At 35.2% G+C, this 19,699-nt stretch overlaps 1 protein-coding gene and 1 long non-coding RNA gene across 2 annotated transcripts; both read left to right on the top strand.

Annotated features, from left to right (window-relative positions):
* The first annotated feature begins 2,980 nt into the window (after nt 1-2,980).
* On the top strand, nt 2,981-6,218 carry LOC122197562 (uncharacterized). Its single transcript, XR_008232354.1, has 2 exons — nt 2,981-3,436; nt 4,175-6,218. It is a non-coding gene; the product is annotated as an uncharacterized LOC122197562 (long non-coding RNA).
* A 10,986-nt stretch (nt 6,219-17,204) lies between these two features.
* Nucleotides 17,205-19,656, top strand: LOC111900542 (uncharacterized). The gene is made up of 11 exons (XM_023896423.3): nt 17,205-17,569; nt 17,975-18,005; nt 18,110-18,123; nt 18,211-18,261; nt 18,355-18,424; nt 18,497-18,569; nt 18,653-18,720; nt 18,805-18,928; nt 19,141-19,180; nt 19,279-19,346; nt 19,459-19,656. The coding sequence occupies exons 1-11, from the start codon at nt 17,318-17,320 to the stop codon at nt 19,463-19,465; spliced, it is 798 nt and encodes a 265-aa protein (XP_023752191.1). The 5' UTR covers nt 17,205-17,317; the 3' UTR covers nt 19,466-19,656.
* The last annotated feature ends 43 nt before the right edge of the window (nt 19,657-19,699 follow it).

Genomic DNA, 19,699 nt, shown 5'->3' with positions numbered 1-19,699 from the left:
AAATGAGTACATCATACCATACCCAAACGGATGGTCAGAGCAAGAGAACAATACAAACTCTGGAAGATATGCTCCACGCTTGCGTCATAGACTTTGGAAACACATGGGATACTTAGTTGCCACTAGTTGAGCTCTCATACAACAACAACTATCACACTAGCATAAAGCCCGCTCCATTCGAGGCCTTGTATGGGCGCAAATGTCGTTCGCCGTTGTGTTAGGCAGAAGTTGGAGATACCCAACTAGCTGGAAGGCATATTGGGGATACACTACTCACTGGACCTAAGATCATTCAAGAAACAACAGAAAAGATTATTCATATAAAAGAGTGGTTAAAGGTTGCACGTAGCCGACAGATTATGCTGACAATATGCGCAAACTGTTGGAATTCAAAGTAGGAGACCATGTCCTACTAAAGGTTGCTCCGTGGAAGGGTGTCATCAGGTTTGGAAAAAGAGGAAAGCTAAACCCACGTTACATCGGACCCTTTGAGATCCTAGCAAGGGTTGGTTTGGTTGCTTATAAGCTCAAGCTACCTCAAGAGCTCAACAAGGTTCACGATACCTTCCACGTGTGTAATCTCAAAAAGTGTCTAGCCAAGGAAAACCTAGTCGTACCACTCGATGAAATTCAAGTCATCACAAAGCTTCATTTCGTACAGGAACCAGTGGAGATTATGAATCGGGAGATCAAAAGACTCAAGCAAAATCGCATACCTATAGTAAACATACGATGGAACTCTCGTAGAGGGCCGAAGTTTACAAGGGAACGTGAGTACCAAATGAAACAAAAATATCCGCACGTATTCAACGATGCCCCCTCCACTAGTGAAACAACTAACTAGTAGTATAAAGTAGCCAAGAATGTAAGAATTTTGTGACGAAATTCCCTTAACGGGGAGGTAACGTGACATCCCATAATTTAGGGTATATATTTCAAACGACTAAATTACGGAAAATTTATTTGTAACTAGCGGAAAAACCCGGGCTTTGCCTCGGGCCGTTTTTTTGTATTTTTATGAAAAAATGTAAAATTTATACTGTAAGGACCGAAAGTATCAAAATTGCTAAAGAATTAAATGAGTTTGAATTAGCAAGTTTTAAAAAAAGGGACCAAAGTTGTCAATTCCTTAAAGTTTTGTAGCCAAAATTTGAATATTAAAAGGTTCCTAAAAATATAAATTTTTTTATTCCAATGACCAAAAGTGTCAAAATCAAAAGTGTAAAAATGGCTAAAGAATTAAAAGGGTTGAAAGTAGCAAGTTTTTAGAAAAGGCACCAAAGTCGTCAATTTCTTAAAGTTTTGTGGCCAAACTTTGAATATTAAAAGGTTCCTAAAAAATGAAAAAAATTTGATTCCAATGACCAAAAGTGTCAAAATGGGTAAAAAAGAATGGGCAAAGTTAACAAAAAAAAAAAGGCAATTTTACTATAAGGGGTTGGAATTAGCAAGTTTTTAGAAAATGGACCAAAGTTGTCAATTCCATAAAGATTTGTGGCAAAACTTTGAATATTAAAAGGTTTCTAAAAAATGATCATAAGTGTCAAAATGGGTAAAAAAGAATGGCCAATTATGTCAAACCCTTAGGAACTTTACTGTTCGTAAAGGAACATAAAATTCATATATATATATATATATATATATATATATATATATATATATATATATATATATATATTAGCAATTTTTTAGAAAAGGAACCAAAGTCGTCAATTTCTTAAAGTTTTGTAGTCAAACTTTGAATATTAAAAGGTTCCTAAAAAATGAAAAAAATTTGATTCCAGTGACAAAAAGTTTCAAAATGGGTAAAAAAAAAAGGGGGCAAAGTTGACAAAAAAAGGGGAAGTTTACGATAAGGGGTTGCAATTAGCAAGTTTTTAAAAAATGGACCAAAGTTGTCAATTCCTTAAAGCTTTGTGGTTAAACTTTGAATATTAAAAGGTTCCTAAAAATGATAAAAAGTGTAAAAATGGGTAAAAACTTTGAATATTAAAAAGTTTCTAAAAAATGACCAAAAATGTTAAAATGGATAAAAAAGGAATGATCAATTATGTCAAACCCTTAGGAACTTTACTGTTCCTAAGGGAAGATAAAATTAATATACATATATATCTAACTCGAACAATTTTAATGCATCTAATGAAATTTAATGCATCTAATGAAATATAAATGAGTTCTGTTCAATTATTATGTAATATTTGATGATATTTTATGCCCAAACGTGTAAATTGGTAACCAAATCAAATTGTTCAACTGCAGCGCTTGATAATTCATCTGAAAAACTGAAAATTTACATTAATCAGCTTTGAGCAAAACAAACATTAAAATATGATAGAACATGTTCCCCTGTTTCCGAAAATATAAGAACGTAAAAAACAGAGATCATATGCAAAAGATACGACTGTTTCAAGAAAACAGACAGTAAAACATTATTTTCTTTAATCACGTAAAACTGAATCGAATCGTTGAGACACTTACTCTTTGCCGACGAGATTTCCGAGAGCGCTTTTGGACTCAGGATATAGTATATTATTTAATTTTACACATGAAATAATTTTTACGAAAATATTTACGAAAGTCGCAAAAACAGACACCGTGAGTCGTTAAGATGCGGAACTTCAACCGCAATTTCCCGGAGATCCGTAACTCCAAAAATTAATCCCTTTGATTTTCTGTAATCCTTGAATTATACTCTATCTAACGGTGCTTTCGAAAAAAAAATCATCGATGCACGAATTCCAAGACATCCGGCATTTGTATGTTTTGAACATGTAATGGAGATATAACCCCATGTGGGGCCCACATGGGATGATAGACTCCAAAAACATGATCTTCTTCTGGCTGGTACCAAGCCCACGTGCCTTCCTGCCCCCTCTCCTTCTTCTTTGTGTACAAGTTTTACCAAAGGTACAAAATGTTGGAGGAATGGCATTGATCAATGTGTGTGGGCTGATACTATAAATAGAAGCCAATACTTCTCCTCACAAATTCGTCAGCCACTCTTCTCTCTATCACTCTCTCTCTTCCCCCTCACCATTTCTGTGAAAGGCTAGAAGAACCACCCTACACCACCATCTAAAACCATCATCAAACCCTCCAACCCCTTCCTTATAACCCCCTTAACCACCACCATCTTCCTCGGCCTTCATTTTGGCCGGAAACACAAGAAGCAACCGGCAGCAGAAGGCTGCCGGCCACACCCCCCTCCACTGCACCACCCCACTACCACCTTCAAAAACCCACTGCCATCACCTAAAAATTTCACCCCTAAGTTGATTTCGATCCCCAAAAGCTTCTAAATACTCCCTGCATCGAAGTACAACTGGAAGGAGGAAGAAACGAAGGCAGCAACATCTAAACCACCACCTCCGTCGGCCTCCGGTTGCAGTCTCAAAACCACCGGTCACCACCCTTATGCTGCTGCTGCTCCGCCCCTGTGAGTCACCGCCATCTTTTCCTTTTCATTTTTTTTTTGTTCTCTTCGATTCAGACAAATCAAAGGACCACCGTATATATATATTTTTTCCTTTCGGTGTATTACGAAAACGAAGAAGAAGAACAGGAGGTTTCCCTCCTGTTCATGAACCAGATACACAAACATGCATATGATTTTGCCACGTACAGTCTCCCAACTATGATATTGTCCAGATCTAACCCCTCACTCCCAAAAACTCAAATCTGGTCCTAAGTCCTAAACTTACATTTGAAATATTCACAATCCACCCAAATATCGAAAAATCCTTTCAATAGAAACCCAAAATTTTAAAATAGAAATTTCCTAAACTTATTTTCTTTATATATATATATATATATATATATATATATATATATATATATATATATATATATATATATATATATATATATATATATATATATATATATATATATATACATTTTTATTATATATATAATATTTATTTATTTAAAATAAACATTAGATTGTTGTGAAATTTTAAATTATAAATTGTACTTTGATTTAAATAAATTTTTGGGATTTATTTAAATATTTTGGAAAATAATAAATTAAAATTGTAAATAAATTTTATTTAAATTGAGTATTTAAATAATTTTTTCGAATAATAAAGTCATATTCTTTCTCGTCACTCTCGTAGTTATCTGCCTCGCTCCGGTTATATTTAGTTGTTTTAGTGATCCGATAGTTCATCATCAGGCGTAAACAGTTATATTTAGTTGTTTTAGTGATCCGATAGTTCATCATCAGACGTATCAGAGTATCTTTCATGATCATTCGATTTAACCGGTGATGCAAATGACAGTGGTTCATCATTTTCATCGTCTTCAGCATCAGTAGGTTGAATCTCAGCATGTTTCCTTTTCAGCTTCATACCAGCTGAATCCATAGGCTCAATGTTGATTGCCCCATTTAGTTTCAAAGCATGGTTTGCATTCCCGTTATCATCTGAATTGAATGTGAAATTATTACCATCAACTGCAGACACATGTAAGGTAAACATGGTCACTATATATAAATACACACATATATATACCAAATAAAATCTGTAAAAGTGGTAATCATAATACACTTACAACTAGCCATTGAATGTCTTTACTAGTTAATTCTTTCTTTTTTTCGTAAAATTTTCAGAAACCGAGACAATAGCCATGGTGTCATCATTGTTGTTGTCGTTGGAGGATTTATTTGCATCTATGTTTAATGTTTGACCGCATCACTGAAAACAAATCACAAAGTCATAAACAAAATGATAAACTATTTAATCAAAAGAAATATAAAAAGTACTCTCACTTACATTAATTGATTGTGTTTCAGTTTTTTCAGATTCTCCCACAGTCAAAAGCAAAGTGATGAGGTTTCCACATACTTCACACACGAAATCATGATTCAAATTCTTCACAGAAAGATCATGTCCTAGCTTGGGTTTCCACCGTCAAACCAACTTAAGTATGAGTTGATTCGACAGTGCAAACCCAAGTTAGGATATGATCTTTCCGTGAAAAATTTTAATCTTGATTTTGTGTGTGAAGTATGGGAAAACTTCATCATTTTGCTTGTGACTTGGGAAGAATCTGAAAAAGATTAAACACAATCAATTAATGTAAGTAAGAGTGTTTTTTATTTCTTTTGATTAAATAGTTTATCATTTTGTTTATGACTTTGTGATTTGTTTTCAGTGATGCGGTCAAACATTAAAAATAGATGCAAACAGATCCTCCAACGATGATGACACCATGTCTATTGTCTTAGTTTCTGGAAATTTTACGATAAAAAAGAAAGAGTTAACCAACAAAGACACTTAGTGGCTAGCTGTAACTGTATTATGATTACCACTTGTGCAAATTTTATTTGGTATATATATATATATACATATATATATATATATATATATATATATATATATATATATATATATATATATATATATATAGTGCCCATGTTTACTTTGCATGTGTCTGCAGTTGATGGTAATAGTTTCACATTCAATTCTGATAATAACCAGAATAGAAACCGTGCTTTGAAACTAAGGGGGGCGATCAACATCGAGCCTATGGATTCAACTGATATAAAGTTGAAAAACAAACATGCTGATATCTAGTCTTCAGATGCTGAAGATGATGAGCCATTGCCATTAGCATCATCGGTTAAATCGAATGATCATGATAGGTACTCTGACAAGTCTAATGATAAGGTGTCGGATGACTATACAATTAAATATAATCAGAACGAGGCAGATAACTACAAGATTGGAGAGGAAGAATATGACCTTAATAACGAGCATATATGCATAAGATCCTTTGGGTTATCAAACCTTTAAATCAAATGTTAAGTATAAAGGAGGCCGCAGCAGCAAGGGTCTCAAGAAAAAAAGAAAGCAATTGACATAGAGGAGGAGGCAATTGGTGTGTAGATAATTGGAAGCATGCAACTGGTGTTTAGATTGTCTATATAGTATGTTTATAGTACTTTTATAATATGTAGTGCACAGATTATGTTAGATTGTCTATATAGTATGTTTATAGTACTTTTATAATATGTAGTGCACATATTATGTCACATGAAGTCATGTCTAGATATTCAGGGTATCTAGATTGTCTATATAGTTTGTTTGGCCAGGTACTCTTATACTAAGGTCATATATTTTAAGTCACTAGAAATTGTGTGTTTATCATATATATATTACAGTGTTACACATGCATAAACAATTCCAAGTAAATACTAATTCTACCTTTTGACAGTTTCTCCAACTCTTTTAATCATGCTTTTGTATTGTTGCATTTTTTTACTAGATCAAACTAATTCTTGATGATCATCATAGTGCAGCATAAATCGTAATTTAGATTCCTCATATTCAATAAGGCTCAAATTTTTGCGTTTAAACTGGACCACAATGCGTCACAAATGCTTTAGTTTGATTAAATCCTTTTGAAAGTGGACTACTAATAATCAACTTTTGTTTTCACTCATGCATATGCCCTGATGACACATTGCGTGAACAAACATTGTTGTACAAAAACGTTTCTTAAAATGGTAAAAGCTACAACCATTGAAATCTTTATTATATTAAAGTTGTAAGAAATGACAAAAAAACATTATAATTATACAGAGGTTTTAGATTTTCTTTACTGACGAATACATCAACTTTATTTTTTACCTTTTTACAATATTAACCAATTAATATGTATGTTTTTATCAACTCCATTTTAATTGTCTCTAGAAAACCAATTTATATTTTGTTATCTTAAGACGTCACCTACTATCACAAGTTGTCATCAATGGGTCCTAGTGACGTTATATATAGTATGTTTATAGGTTATTTAAATCTTAGTTATAGTATTGGCTTAACTCTAATTTTGTTATGAATTTAGTTTAAAACTTTTGTAATTACTTTGTTTTTAGATTTAATTATATAAAAAAGTCTTATACTTTGTGAATTTTTGTTGATTAAAGCTAATTTTATTTATTTAAAAAGGTATTGATTTTTTTTTGCTCTTTTTAATATTGAAACTTTAAGCAGGTTTAGCATTAACTTTTTAATAATATATTATTTTTTCCGAAAAAACTATTTGATAAAATTTTGCTTCTGGATCAACTTTTCCATTTTGACCATAATCTTTTTCTCATCATTGTGAGCTGCTTTTGATAATTTTTTTCTTTTGTACTTCGATTTTGGGTAGATTTGGTCCGCCTTGAAACCTGATTTTGTTGTAGGTTTTCACAAGTTGGTTAGTTTAGTCCACTCGCTAGCGTTTGGTTATCTATAAAAAAAACATGTTGAATCCATAATAATCACATTAAATACTTTTGAGACATGTTTTCCATCAATACTCATATATTAGTAATATCATGGTCAACAACTATCTTAGGCATTGCATTGTGATTTATGTTCAAATTAACAATCACAAAATCTTTGTTAGCAAAAGCAAAAGTGTATGTTGCAAACACAGACAATTAACAAATACAGAACCTTAAGTTAGCAAATCTAGGACATTCCGTTTTTAAATTAATAGACACAGAACCTCTAGTCTCCAAAATAACACACACATAACCATTTGTGACATGACCTCGTCAAAATTAACATACTAAAAACCTTTGGTCTCTGTATTAGCAAATGCATAACCATTTGCACATAGTTACGGCCTCTCTTTTACTTTTTTACATTTTGGGGGAGAATACATGTGCTAAATAATATAAATTACTCAAAAATATTATAATACATTTTAACTTCTCACGGTACGGGGAATCTAGTTTGAAGGGCCGCTTGAGTTGCTGGATTTCAGAAGTGCTAAAATGCCAAAATAGTCATGCCCTCCGATGTTTCATGTCAGACCCTGTTTGTGCATAGTAGTTGAAAAGTATTGATTAACATTTATATAATATGAGTAAAAAAACAATATTATTTTTAAACTTTAATTATGTTATGTTATTTGAGAAATACTACTGTTAAAATAACATATGTCTACTATCATGGAGTTTATAGCAGAATTATACTTAGTTAAGTGACTTATGCTATGCATGCTTAACTTCTATACAAAATTCATTATGCCTAGTAAATTAACTACAATTAAGTTAGGGCTGAGAGTTATTCACAAACTTTTCGTTAATGGTTTTTGAGTGAGACGCTATTATTTATTAGTTGAGTTTAATCACTTAGCTTGCCCCATACTGCTATAATCGTTAATCTTCGGAGCAAGGTACATATGTATAGATCTATATGGGGTCGACAACCCCACCTGCGGTTGCTAGCTACAACCATCGACTGATCAATCGTAACAGGTGATATGTGTCCACGATCGTTACTACGACGTTAAATGAAGCGTCGTAGGGAGGGGTACTTTTCGTCCATAGCTTGATTATAGAACTCATTAAAAGCATTAACACGAATCTCTTTCACTTTATCACTACAATCATAGGTTTGGTTGCTTTCAAAACTATTTTGAAGTATAGTGGTTACTTATACAATGGATATGTTTCAAATTTCATGGAGTTATTACAAACACGTTTTCTTTAAAAGCATGGATTTATTTATAAAGATACTTTTTGGCTTTTAAAGACTCATGAAAAGCATTGTTTCAACTTTTGTTATACAATAAAAATACTTTTGGACTTTTAAAAGTATTATTACTGCGGCTAGCAGAAAATCTGAGACTCTCACAAACCTCGTGTTGACTTTCAAAATACATGCATTCTCAGGAAATCAGTGGAATTTCGGGCACACTCAGACATTGGAAAACATGGCTCGCAAGTACTTGAATTTTCTACTTTTGAACTGTTATGCCTAACTGTTAAGGCAAACTTGTATTATTATGTTCCTATCTATAAGAACCTAGTATGAAAACTTAAACTTGTAATACAAATGTTGTTTATTCATTATTGTACTTGTGATGTATATTCAATTTATCTGTGATCTATGAACTTAGTCACACTGCCTAGCTTGTTCCACCGCCTCGGTCGGGGGTGCGACACTGTCAAGTATAAGTGTTTTGCAGGGACGTTTGGTATGTGACCCTGTTTCTAGTGGGAACCTCAAGTTAACAAAAATGGGGTAGTCAGTTGGGAGTTAAGTGGATTGGATTCAACAATGATTCAGTTTGGGCGGTCTGTCGGGGAGTTAGGCCATTTCGAAACTTCAGATTTCAGCTTGTGTAAGCGTGATTATGTTATAAGGGATTCATACAATTACGGTATGTAGAGCCCTGCGAGGGTTGAGTTCGGTTGCCTAGAGAAGGTTGGGGTATGCTCGGGGTTTTGGCGGTGTTGCTCAAGGTTGTTCGGCATGTCGGGAATAGTAGGAATGATTTTGAGGACGAAATCTAATTTAAGTGGGGAGAATTGTAACAGTCGGTTCTATAAATAAATAATAAGCCCTAAACCCCAAGATGTAAATGATATTTTTATATTATTTTTATTAAAGCCCTAAATCCATAATAATTTATGGATTTTTAGCTATGGGAGTTAAAATGTCATAATTTTTGGAATTGTGGGGGTAAGTGTGATTTTTGGAGTCACTTTGTAAATATTTCTGAAGGCAGGGGCTGCTTGGTAATTATTGGAACTAAAATTGGAAGGATTTTGGAATGTTGAGGGTTGAATGGTAAATTATGGAGTTGTTTTGAAAGGAAATTAGGAAGGACGGACCAAAGGAGTATATTGAGCAAAAGTTTTGAATGGAGCGGGACTTAAACCCGGTGCCTTCCTTTTCCCTCCCGTTGGATAACCTAAACCCTAACCCTCGGGCACACATCTTCAGCCGCCACCATGAGAAGCCTCCTAGGTCGCCGCTTCTAGTCGAGTTCGAACTCCACCCGTCCGCATGCCACTTTGACGATGAGCGCTACCACAACATTGCTACCGAAGACGTCGTATGCAACCCGGATAACCGCTGAAGGCCGACGAATGGGCCGTGTTCGCTGCAACGTGGGTCGCGAGCTACCGACTAGCTTCTGGTAAGTTCAGGAATCTGTCAACCAACAGCCAGCAACCAGGGATCGTCTGCAATGCGAGGTGAGTTTCCTCCTAGATTGAACGGGTTTGTGACATTCCCATTTTCGCGGCCAGAAAAGACCGATTTTGTTTATGCTTTATGAAAATCAGAGTACCTCTTTTAATAAAAATGTTGCAGAATTTGTTCCCAGAAAAACACGATAAATACGTTATTAAAGCATTTCCGAAGAAACATATTTTATTCATTTTAAAACATTTGGATGTCATCGTTAATACATAAACATAAGCATAAACAAAACTTACATTCATTTACACTAGTGATCTATATCTCCTTAATCTCCCAGTGTAATGTAACTTCATATCGACACCTGTGATACAAATAAACTGAGTGGGCCAGGTTGGGAAACTTGGTGAGTACATAGGGTTTTCAGCCCACAATAATATAATTATTATGTTTAATCATCAAACAGTTAACACAATTACCCATCCCCATTATCTTCTTTAATATTAAGGATCTACCCTAAGAATCAGCTATTTCTCGTTCATTCATTCCTAAGGATTATCCTAAGGAATAGGTACGAAGTCCATTGTTGTCAATGACACAGCTGTCAAGCATAGCTGCTAGTTCTATCACTTAGGCACATCTGCCAGAATTGTGACATTCTATATGAGGCGCAGCTGCCAGTATTGTCCTTCGAGTACAGTTACTAGGGTTATCTCGTTTATTGACAGTATCGTTTTCGAGAATCCACTCGCAATACATGTCAATGGGTTTTTAGAGTACACCGGTGAACACATCGTTCACAACACCTACAGGTTGCGAGCCTGCTAGTGTTCCACTGGACTGTCTAGAATAGTCGGTGGTTGTTATCCAAACTCTGCTAGATAACGGGGCCAACATTTGGGAACAAGGCTTCTCACATCATCCACCTTTCACCCTTACCTCATGGTCTATATCACCTCTCAACTCATCATCCAACTCATATTTCATCTACCCATGTTTTACCCAACATATTATGTATATATATATATATATATATATATATATATATATATATATATATAGTTTAAATCATATAAAACTTATATAAAATCGTTCATCCAGCATAGATAGCAAGTATACAGATAATATGCACACATAGCACGTAGTTTATATAAATATTTCATATCTATGTGTAAGATGAAAGGGACAATGCACTCACTTTAAAAGGTGGTGATTCCGAACTCAGACAGCGCTTCGCTTCTTAAAAAAATAATTTCCTTCGACGAAACCTAGTATTATTACCACTAGAGTTTAGTCTATTATTCACCGAGACTAATTAATAGTCTAGCTATTGTTATTATTATATAAGCGTTAAACAATACTTATATAACTCATAATAATACCCCAAGTACTTATTATAAGTTCCTAATGACGTTACTATAATTAAATAAAAGTTATATTAAAAATTGCGTAGGCGTAGCTCACTTACAGCGGGTTTTATAGAAAATCGGGCTTTGCTTGGAGCAGCGTTCCCGAGCTGAGAATCTCTTCTTCTTGGATCCGTCGAGCACTTCGGGGCTTCCGTCTCGTGCTAGGGAGGTTCCCTAGGCTTTTCGGGGGGTTTCGGGGCTAGAGAGAGGTTCTAAAGAGAGTAAAGAGAATAAAGAATGGGAAAGGTGTAAAGAAAATGAGGGGGAGATTCTATTTATAGGGTGCAAAATGGCTGAACTTGGTGCCACATGTCACCATCTAGTGGCAAGACTTGGGGAGAAAGCAATGGCCAAGATTGTGCCACATCACCCATTTTCGCACAGCACACTTCCGACTTCTAAAATCCGTAACTTTCACATATGAGCTCCGTTTTTGACGTTCTTTATATCCACGCATAGGTAAAAATAAGATCTACAACTTTCATTTTAACTCCGTCATCTAATTCTCGACCGATCTTAAATTTAACAGTACGAGGAGATTATATTGTTAAATATCTGCGTAAAATTCATAACTTCTACATACAGACTCTGTTTTTGTCTGTCTTTTTACCGTTGAGTTCCTATTAATGAGATATTCAATTCTCATTTAGGTCGCGTAGGCCAAAAACCGATCGATATAAAATTTGAGTTTCGGGTTGTGCACTGCTAAGCCAAATCTTAGAAAATTCATAACTTCCTCATACGAAATCAGATTTGGGCGTTTTTTTTTGTATGTTCTCGGATTAACGTATTCTATGACTTTTGTTTAGATCGATAAGGCTAAAAGTCGCTCTACCGTAAATTCACTATTTACGCTTCGCGGTATCGTGTCGGTTCTGTCGCGAAACTTCGACAGGTCATAACTTCTTCGTTATAACTCGGATTCCGGCGTTCTTTATATGTACGGAATCCTTGATACATATTCTAAAACTTGGTTAAGATTATTTATTCTAAATAATCTTTTGTCGAAAAGTCATTTTCGACCCCTATTATCTCTAAATTGACTAGCCCGGATCTACAGGCGTTACAATTATCTTCCCCTTAGGATGAATACGTCCTGGAATCATCAACGAAATATGGCAGTATAATGACTCCATACGTTATCTCTTCATCCTAGGTAATAATCGTAACTTCCTTGTTTCTTCGAATGAGTATCTAACTCTTGGAATCCTTGACTGTAGGCGGTGCTCGATCTTGCACTTGCTCCCTATCTCACGTTAGACTCCATATTATGACCTTCAAGTCACAATCTCGATCCTCACTGGATACGAACTTAAGATAAGTTCTTTTATTACTACAATGGAACGATGTGTCATATTCTAATGACCTATTATCGTATGTTGCAACGCTTAGACTCAGGTCTCTTAGAGTCTTCCATAACATATTATACCTTCCTTCATGTTCTAATGTGATATAATCACATCTTAAAAGGTAGCATTTCTAGCTACAACCAACTATCACGATACCTCTAATGATCGCTTTGATTATCTTTTATTTCAATCTTCTGGCTTAAGTCAGATGTTACAACTATCACGAATCCTTGAGACATATTCTACAACTTGGTTAAGATTGTTTATTCTAAATAATCTTTTGTCGAAAAGTCGTTTTCGACCCCTATTATCTCTAAATTGACTAGCCCGGATCTACGGGCGTTACAAGGTCTAAGTGTAACACCCCGAGATTCAGGTACATTTCTTTCACCCTTATTCTTTGTCAATTGGTCATGATTGGTCCTTGAGTGGAGGGAACCTAGCAAGTGAGTATGTTGGGCGTACCAGAGGGGTACGCTGCGCGTACTCATTCGCTTAGTTTGGACGCGGAGTTGCCAAGGTACGCTGGGCGTACCCATAGTTATGCCGGGCGTACCCGGCCCAGGTGCAAAAACCCTAATATGTCTTGTGTACTATTTAAAGGGTGCTAAGGCTCATTTCTCAGCCTCCATATGAGTGAGTGAAACCCTAAGAGAGAGAGAGCCTCCCATCGTCCTTAGTGTGTGTGAGTGTTGTTGGAGCTAATTGTGCATTGGTGACTTAGTGAAGAAGAAGGAAAGGAGCTCTTGGAAGCTAAAGCTTGAAGTGCCAATTTGGATCTAAGATCTACAGAGAAAGGGGCTACACTTAGAGGTATAAAGTTCAAAACTTTCCTCTTCTTTTGGTTGTTGTTGCATGTGCCATTTCTAGGGTTAAAAACCCCAAAGGTGGAGACTTTATGAGTGTAAGGTGCTCATGGTCCGAGATCTGTCGCTTTTCAGTGGTATTAGTGATTTAGATCCATAAAGTTTCCATCTTGGTTGTTAGTTTGAGGTCATGCTTGAGTAATAAGCCTTCTAAAGTTAGAGGATGGAATATTATGGGAGTTGGTGGCTTGTTCAGCCATGCAAAGGCTTAAAGTCATCAACTTTATGGATTAAGAGGATTAGATGTGGTCAGATCTAGAAATTGGACGTGGGTCTTAACTGTTTAAGACCTCAAGAGCTAAGGGGCAGAAGTAGGGGAGTACGTCGGGCGTAATCCCAGTACGCGCCGCGTACTGGGTGGCGTTCCCCGATTCTGAGAGGCAGCCGGGTACGCTCAGCGTACACATCTGGTACGCGCAGCGTAACCCGGAAAGTTGACTTTTGGTTGACTTTTAGGGTATGGTCTATTATGGGGCCTTTTGAGTTATGAGAGGGTTAAAATGGTCTTTTACCCTTCTGAGAGTATCATAAGAGGACATAGTCTAGCCTTTGAGAGTTATATTAAATAGGTTATTTATTTCATATGATTAGGCGGAGGCTAGGCTAGCGTTTACCGAGTCAAAGATTTACCGAGATACTAGAGGTGAGTCTTCTCACTATACTTTACCTAAAGTGGTAACAGGGTTATGTGGCAGTATATTTAGAGCTATGTGCCAGTGTATATGCATGCTATTTATGTATTATAATTGTTGTGATATGTGGTATACGTGATTTAGAGTTTACAGAGCTAAGACCAGTGGGTCCATAGAGTTAGGACCTTTTGGTCCACAGAGTTAGGGCCAGAGGGCCCACAAAGAGTTGGGACTAGAGGGTCCCACTGAGACACATTGACCAGAGGGTCAACAGAGTTATAGCCTCGAGTGGCTAAAATGTGTTAGAGTGATATTTTAGGGAACTCACTAAGCTTTATGGTTACAGTGTTACGTGTTATGTGTTTCAGGTACCAGTGGTGACCGCGGAAAGGCGCCAGCATGATTCGTACACACACATGGGATTTTATGTATTTCGATCTTGGGGGATGTTTTGTGAAACAAGGATATGATACGATGACATTTTATTAATAAATGTGTTTGGAAAATGTGATTTGAAAATGCGAAAAATTGTTTTAATTTTTACGGTGTTACACTAAGGCACCAATGTCGGCCCGTGTAGTTTATATGTTCTTGATTGGAACAAGGAGTGTAGGCGGGGCCCGTATCTCATTATTACTTGAGTACATATCAAATTGTTGGATTGTTATACTTGTTGTCTGTATGATACCTGTATGTGTTGTTAGGAATGTGAGTATGGGCGAGGCTTGTATCTCATCATTTCCTGAGGGTAGGCGGGGCCTGTATCTCATCATTAGCTGAGTGTGGGCGGGGCCCGTATCTTATCATTACTTGAGTATGGTTATTGGTATGTTTGGTAGGTTGTGTACTTGTTGTCTGTATGATACTTGTATGTGTTTGGTTAAGTATGTGAGTGTGGGCGGGGCTCGTATCTCTTAGTTAGCTGAGTGTGGGCGGGGCTCGTATCTCATAGAGTGTGGGCAGGGCCCATATCTCCTATTTGTATGATATGTGTGGTATGTAGTAGTTTGTGGAACTCACTAAGCTTCGTGCTTATGGTTTATAGTTTTGGTTTCAGGTACTTCGGTTTTCAAAAGAAGAGTTCAGGATAATTGCAGAGCACACACCATATGTTTTCCGCATTGGATGTTTTACTCTGATTTTTTTAGAAAGGCAGCGTTAGATTACTTTTTTTTGAAAATGAAAGTTGGCAGCTACAATGGAGAAGATTTGAAGATTTTTTTTCACAATTAAAGAATCCATCCGAGCGAAATATAAAAATATGGAGTAGTTTTATATGTTTCAAATTTTTATGTTTTTTTGCCTTTTCTTAATTAATGTATTGTCTTTTTTTAAATGAATGAAGAACTAGTTTAATAAAATCTATGTTTTTATTGTATTTTTATTTAATTTTAAATAAAAAATGATATGGGATGGTGTTTAGAGGTATGTATATCAAGTGTTTAGTGGTTTGATGTGGTGATGAAATACCACCCACTATATTAGTGTTTAGAGGTATGATATACCAAGTGTTTAGAGGTATGTATACTAAGTGGTTAGTGGTTTGATATGGTGATAAGATAGAACCCATTATATTGGTGATGAGATACAGATATGTTGGGACTGTTAATTTTTTTAAGTATATAAAAATTAAATACATAAATAAGAAAAATAATTAAAAAAATAATAATAATTGCATAATGGTCTTTTTAGATAAGACAGAGACCAAGCGCGCAACAAAAATAAATAGTAGGGATCGTCTGAGTTAAAAACAATAAGTTATGGACCAAACATACAAATTCCCCCAAACCAAATGGACCATTCGTGTAATTTACTCTTACTTTTTGTTCTATTCATATTTGGATAACTATTTTTTATACACATCTAGGTAACGAACTTGTTGAAAATGTTCATATACGACCACTATGAACTACTGTAGCCGTATGTAACCCTGCTACAACAAGTTATAATGGTCATACGTAAACACTTTCAATAAATTTATTATCTAAATATATATATATAATAAAAAAAATAGTTACTTCGAACAAACCGAAAAAGTTAATATATTCTCGTTATATTAATAAAAGGGAAAATGACTATTGAGGGTAACTAACTGTTGCGTTTGTTTTCATTTGGTCTCTTTCCTTTTTTTGTACTCAATATACCATCGAACTTGTTGTTTGTGTTCATCATAACCCTTTTGACCGGCTTTTGACCTGTGATAGTCGGTCAAAGGGTTATGGTGAACACAAACAACAAGTTCAATGGTATATTGAGTACAAAAAAAGGAAAAGAACCAAAATGAGAACAAACTCAACAGTTGGTTACCCTTCTAAGTCATTTTCTTCGAAAAGTTAAATGAAATTAAAGTTGCAAAATTATCAAGGACTGCAACCTTCTTTGTCCATAATATATATTAAGAGTGTTTCAGAGGAGTAACTTTGTTAAAACATAGTCTTTGCTATGCTTATTGTGGTTAGCCGTCAACACCTCTTTACAAAAGGATATGACTGTATATGAGATGTATATTTATCAGCATAAACGTTTAAGGTATATTATGGTGATGTGTCTGCAAAAGCTGCATGATATTGTACATATTGATGTTGTATTTTATCCCATGAATTCGACCTTTAAGTTAAATAAACTTAAAAATCACAATACTTGTCTAAAATTCATGATATGATAAATCATTTGATTAGAAATGTAAATGTTGTCATGAAATGCACATGTTTTGAAGAGAAACAAGAATGAATCTCATAAAGTCATTAATATTAGTAGGAGATGACATGAGATTTGTTGTAAATGAGTAAAGGGGAAATGAATCAGGAGGGTAAACAACTATTGCATTTGTTCTCATTTGGTCCATTTACTTTTTTGTGTACTCAATATATTATCGAACTTGTTGTTTGTGTTTACCATAACCCTTTGACCGGCTATCATAGGTCAAAAGCCGAAAGTCGATCGGATTATGGTGAACACAAGTTCGACAATATATTAATTGTATATGAAAAAAAAAACCCGAATGAAAACAAACTAATCTTAGCCTTCCCTTAATAAAATTTAAGAAAAGGTACCACTAGCCAATTGCGGCTCTGCTAAAACGCACCGCCGAAAGAATCGATCACCGGAAGTCCGGAACCTCACACAGTCCCAACAATGAGAGCCATCGCCGTTGCCGCCGCAGCAGCGACAGATAAAGCTATACGTCTTTCTGGAAGACGTTATTCTCACTCGTTTTCTTCAATTCGTGGCTACTCTATCATGATCTCAACACACCTTAACAACACCACTGTAACTCATTCTCAGTCGTCGACTTACTCCGCCGACCGCTGTTCTCCGTCTCGCCAACTTCTTGCCTTCCCATGGTCCGTCAATCAGATCCGATTCGCCAAAGCTCGCGGCTCCGATGTGAGTTTTTCCCTTTGTGTTGCATCTTAACAAATTAGAAACCTTTATGATTGAGCTTCATGAACATGACTTGATTTGCCTGACTGAAATCACTCTCTGTTCGAATGATTCTTACTTCCTGATAATCAAGCTAACATGTATATAAAATTAAACTCGCAAAATTCATCTGGTATCTACGTTAATCTCACATCAACTTGCGAAAATCCTAATAACTCCAAGTCCTTTCTCTAACCCTAATAAAATGCGAGTCTTCTGGAAAATCCACTGATTTAGTGCTTGAAGCTATTACACTCTTCAAATCAAATTTATAACTGATTATTTCATATGGAGAATCAACATACTTAGAGCTTAAAAATTAACCAGACACCCAATCAATTCATAATACAGAGCTAATCATCCCTGCAGGTGAGACCAGGAAATGTCATTGAAAGGAAAGGTTTGTCTTCCATTATCTTTCTACTTCTACACTCATTGACAAAGATTCACATATAAACTCATTCAACTCCTTCTACCTTGTTCGTGCGCTTTCATCTACTCCAGGAAAAGTTTACCAAGTAATCTTCTTTCTAATCTCTTTCAAGTTATTCACGTTTAAAGCAACTCTTTATGTCTGTATGTATTAAGAGCTTGTACTTATCTAGGTTGTGAAAGCTCAACATTCTACTCAAGGAAGAGGAGGTGCTATCATACAGGTTCTTATAAAAACCTCCATAAGTTTCTATATCTTGTAACCTTGATTTGTGATTCTTTTTTATAATATTGTGTTTGTATGTTTGTTTGATCAGGTTGAGCTTCGTGATGTTGACAGTGGAAACAAAGTCAATGAAAGATTTCGTACTGATGAAACAGTTGAAAGTAAGCATTTTTAACACAATAAAAAACATTTAAGAGTGTTCTCACTTCTCATATCTGTTAATTGTTATACAGAAATATTTGTTGAAGCCAAATCTTTCACATACCTATACACAGATGAAGAAACTGACAGCATTGTGTTGATGGAGTAAGTTTTTCTTTTTCCATTTTTTTTAAACTTAAATTATTTTACCATGTTTCTCAATTCTCATATGCTTATTTTTTTATCAGGCCTAAAACTTTTGTCCAATTAGATGTGCCCAAACATCTATTTGGCGACTCTCTTCCATATTTAAAAGGTCCTGATTCATAAACCAATATCTTGTTTTCATTATTTTAACAATTTGTTTTACTGATTTTTTTTAAATTGTCTTGATAAACAGATGATATCACAGTTTCTGTGGAACTTTTTAATGATAGGCCTATGTCAGCATCGGTACCTAAACGAGTGACATGTACTGTGGTGGAAGCACAAGTCCCTATGAAGGGCATGGGAGCTACCCCTCAGTATGTTTTTTTTGCTATATTCGATAATGAAAATGAAAAGGGCATTTACGTTTTTTTGCACTGATGAAACATTAAGAGCAAGTCGTCCCACCATGCTCTATCTTAGTGTCAGTGTCAGTGTCAGTGTCAGTGTCAGTGTCAGTGTCAGTGTCAGTGTCAGTGTCAGTGTCAGTGTACAGTGCCTTGACTATATTTTCCATTTTTTGTGACAGCACTAAAAAGGTGTTACTGGACAATGGCCTCAGTGTACAAGTAAGTTTATTATTTTATACAAATCAAAAAATGTGTTATATGTTTTTTTTTTGATAAATAATTTATTTGATTTTTAATATTGTGGATTGTTGTTGTAGGTGCCACCTCATGTTATAACAGGGGACAAGATACTTGTTGACACCACAGACAACTCATATATAAGCAGGTGTTTTTTTTAAAAAAAAAAATCATGGCGATTATATCATATGTTTCTTTAATAATTTTTACTATAAGGAATTTGACACCATTTATAATATATTTTCTTTGTCTTTCAATAGGGCTTGAGCATTGGCATTGGGAAAAAAGTTGGAAGTATTTTTGTAGTGAAATTTGTTCAATAAGTATGCAGAGTGTTTTCGTGGTAGAGTTGATATTTGTTACCACAATGCATAGATATTTAATAGACATTTTTCTTTTTGTTATTTGTTGTTTTGAGTTATTTCATTGAAATGAAAACATAGGGAACTATATCACTATTTTGTTTTCATGAGATGCAAATCACATAATAACAAACAAACT

Source organism: Lactuca sativa, chromosome 1 (genome assembly GCF_002870075.4).
Source record: "Lactuca sativa cultivar Salinas chromosome 1, Lsat_Salinas_v11, whole genome shotgun sequence".
Lineage (NCBI taxonomy): Eukaryota > Viridiplantae > Streptophyta > Magnoliopsida > Asterales > Asteraceae > Lactuca > Lactuca sativa.
Note: the sequence above shows the minus strand (reverse complement) of the source record. Positions and strands in the feature narration are given on the sequence as shown.

Bases quoted from the DNA above. Each gene is read 5' to 3' on its own strand.
- LOC111900542 (XM_023896423.3), top strand. From the start codon at position 17,318: ATGAGAGCCATCGCCGTTGCCGCCGCAGCAGCGACAGATAAAGCTATA. The intron at 18,262-18,354 runs GTTCTTATAAAA...TTGTTTGATCAG, and splicing joins GAGGAGGTGCTATCATACAG to GTTGAGCTTCGTGATGTTGA. The intron at 18,425-18,496 runs GTAAGCATTTTT...ATTGTTATACAG, and splicing joins TACTGATGAAACAGTTGAAA to AAATATTTGTTGAAGCCAAA.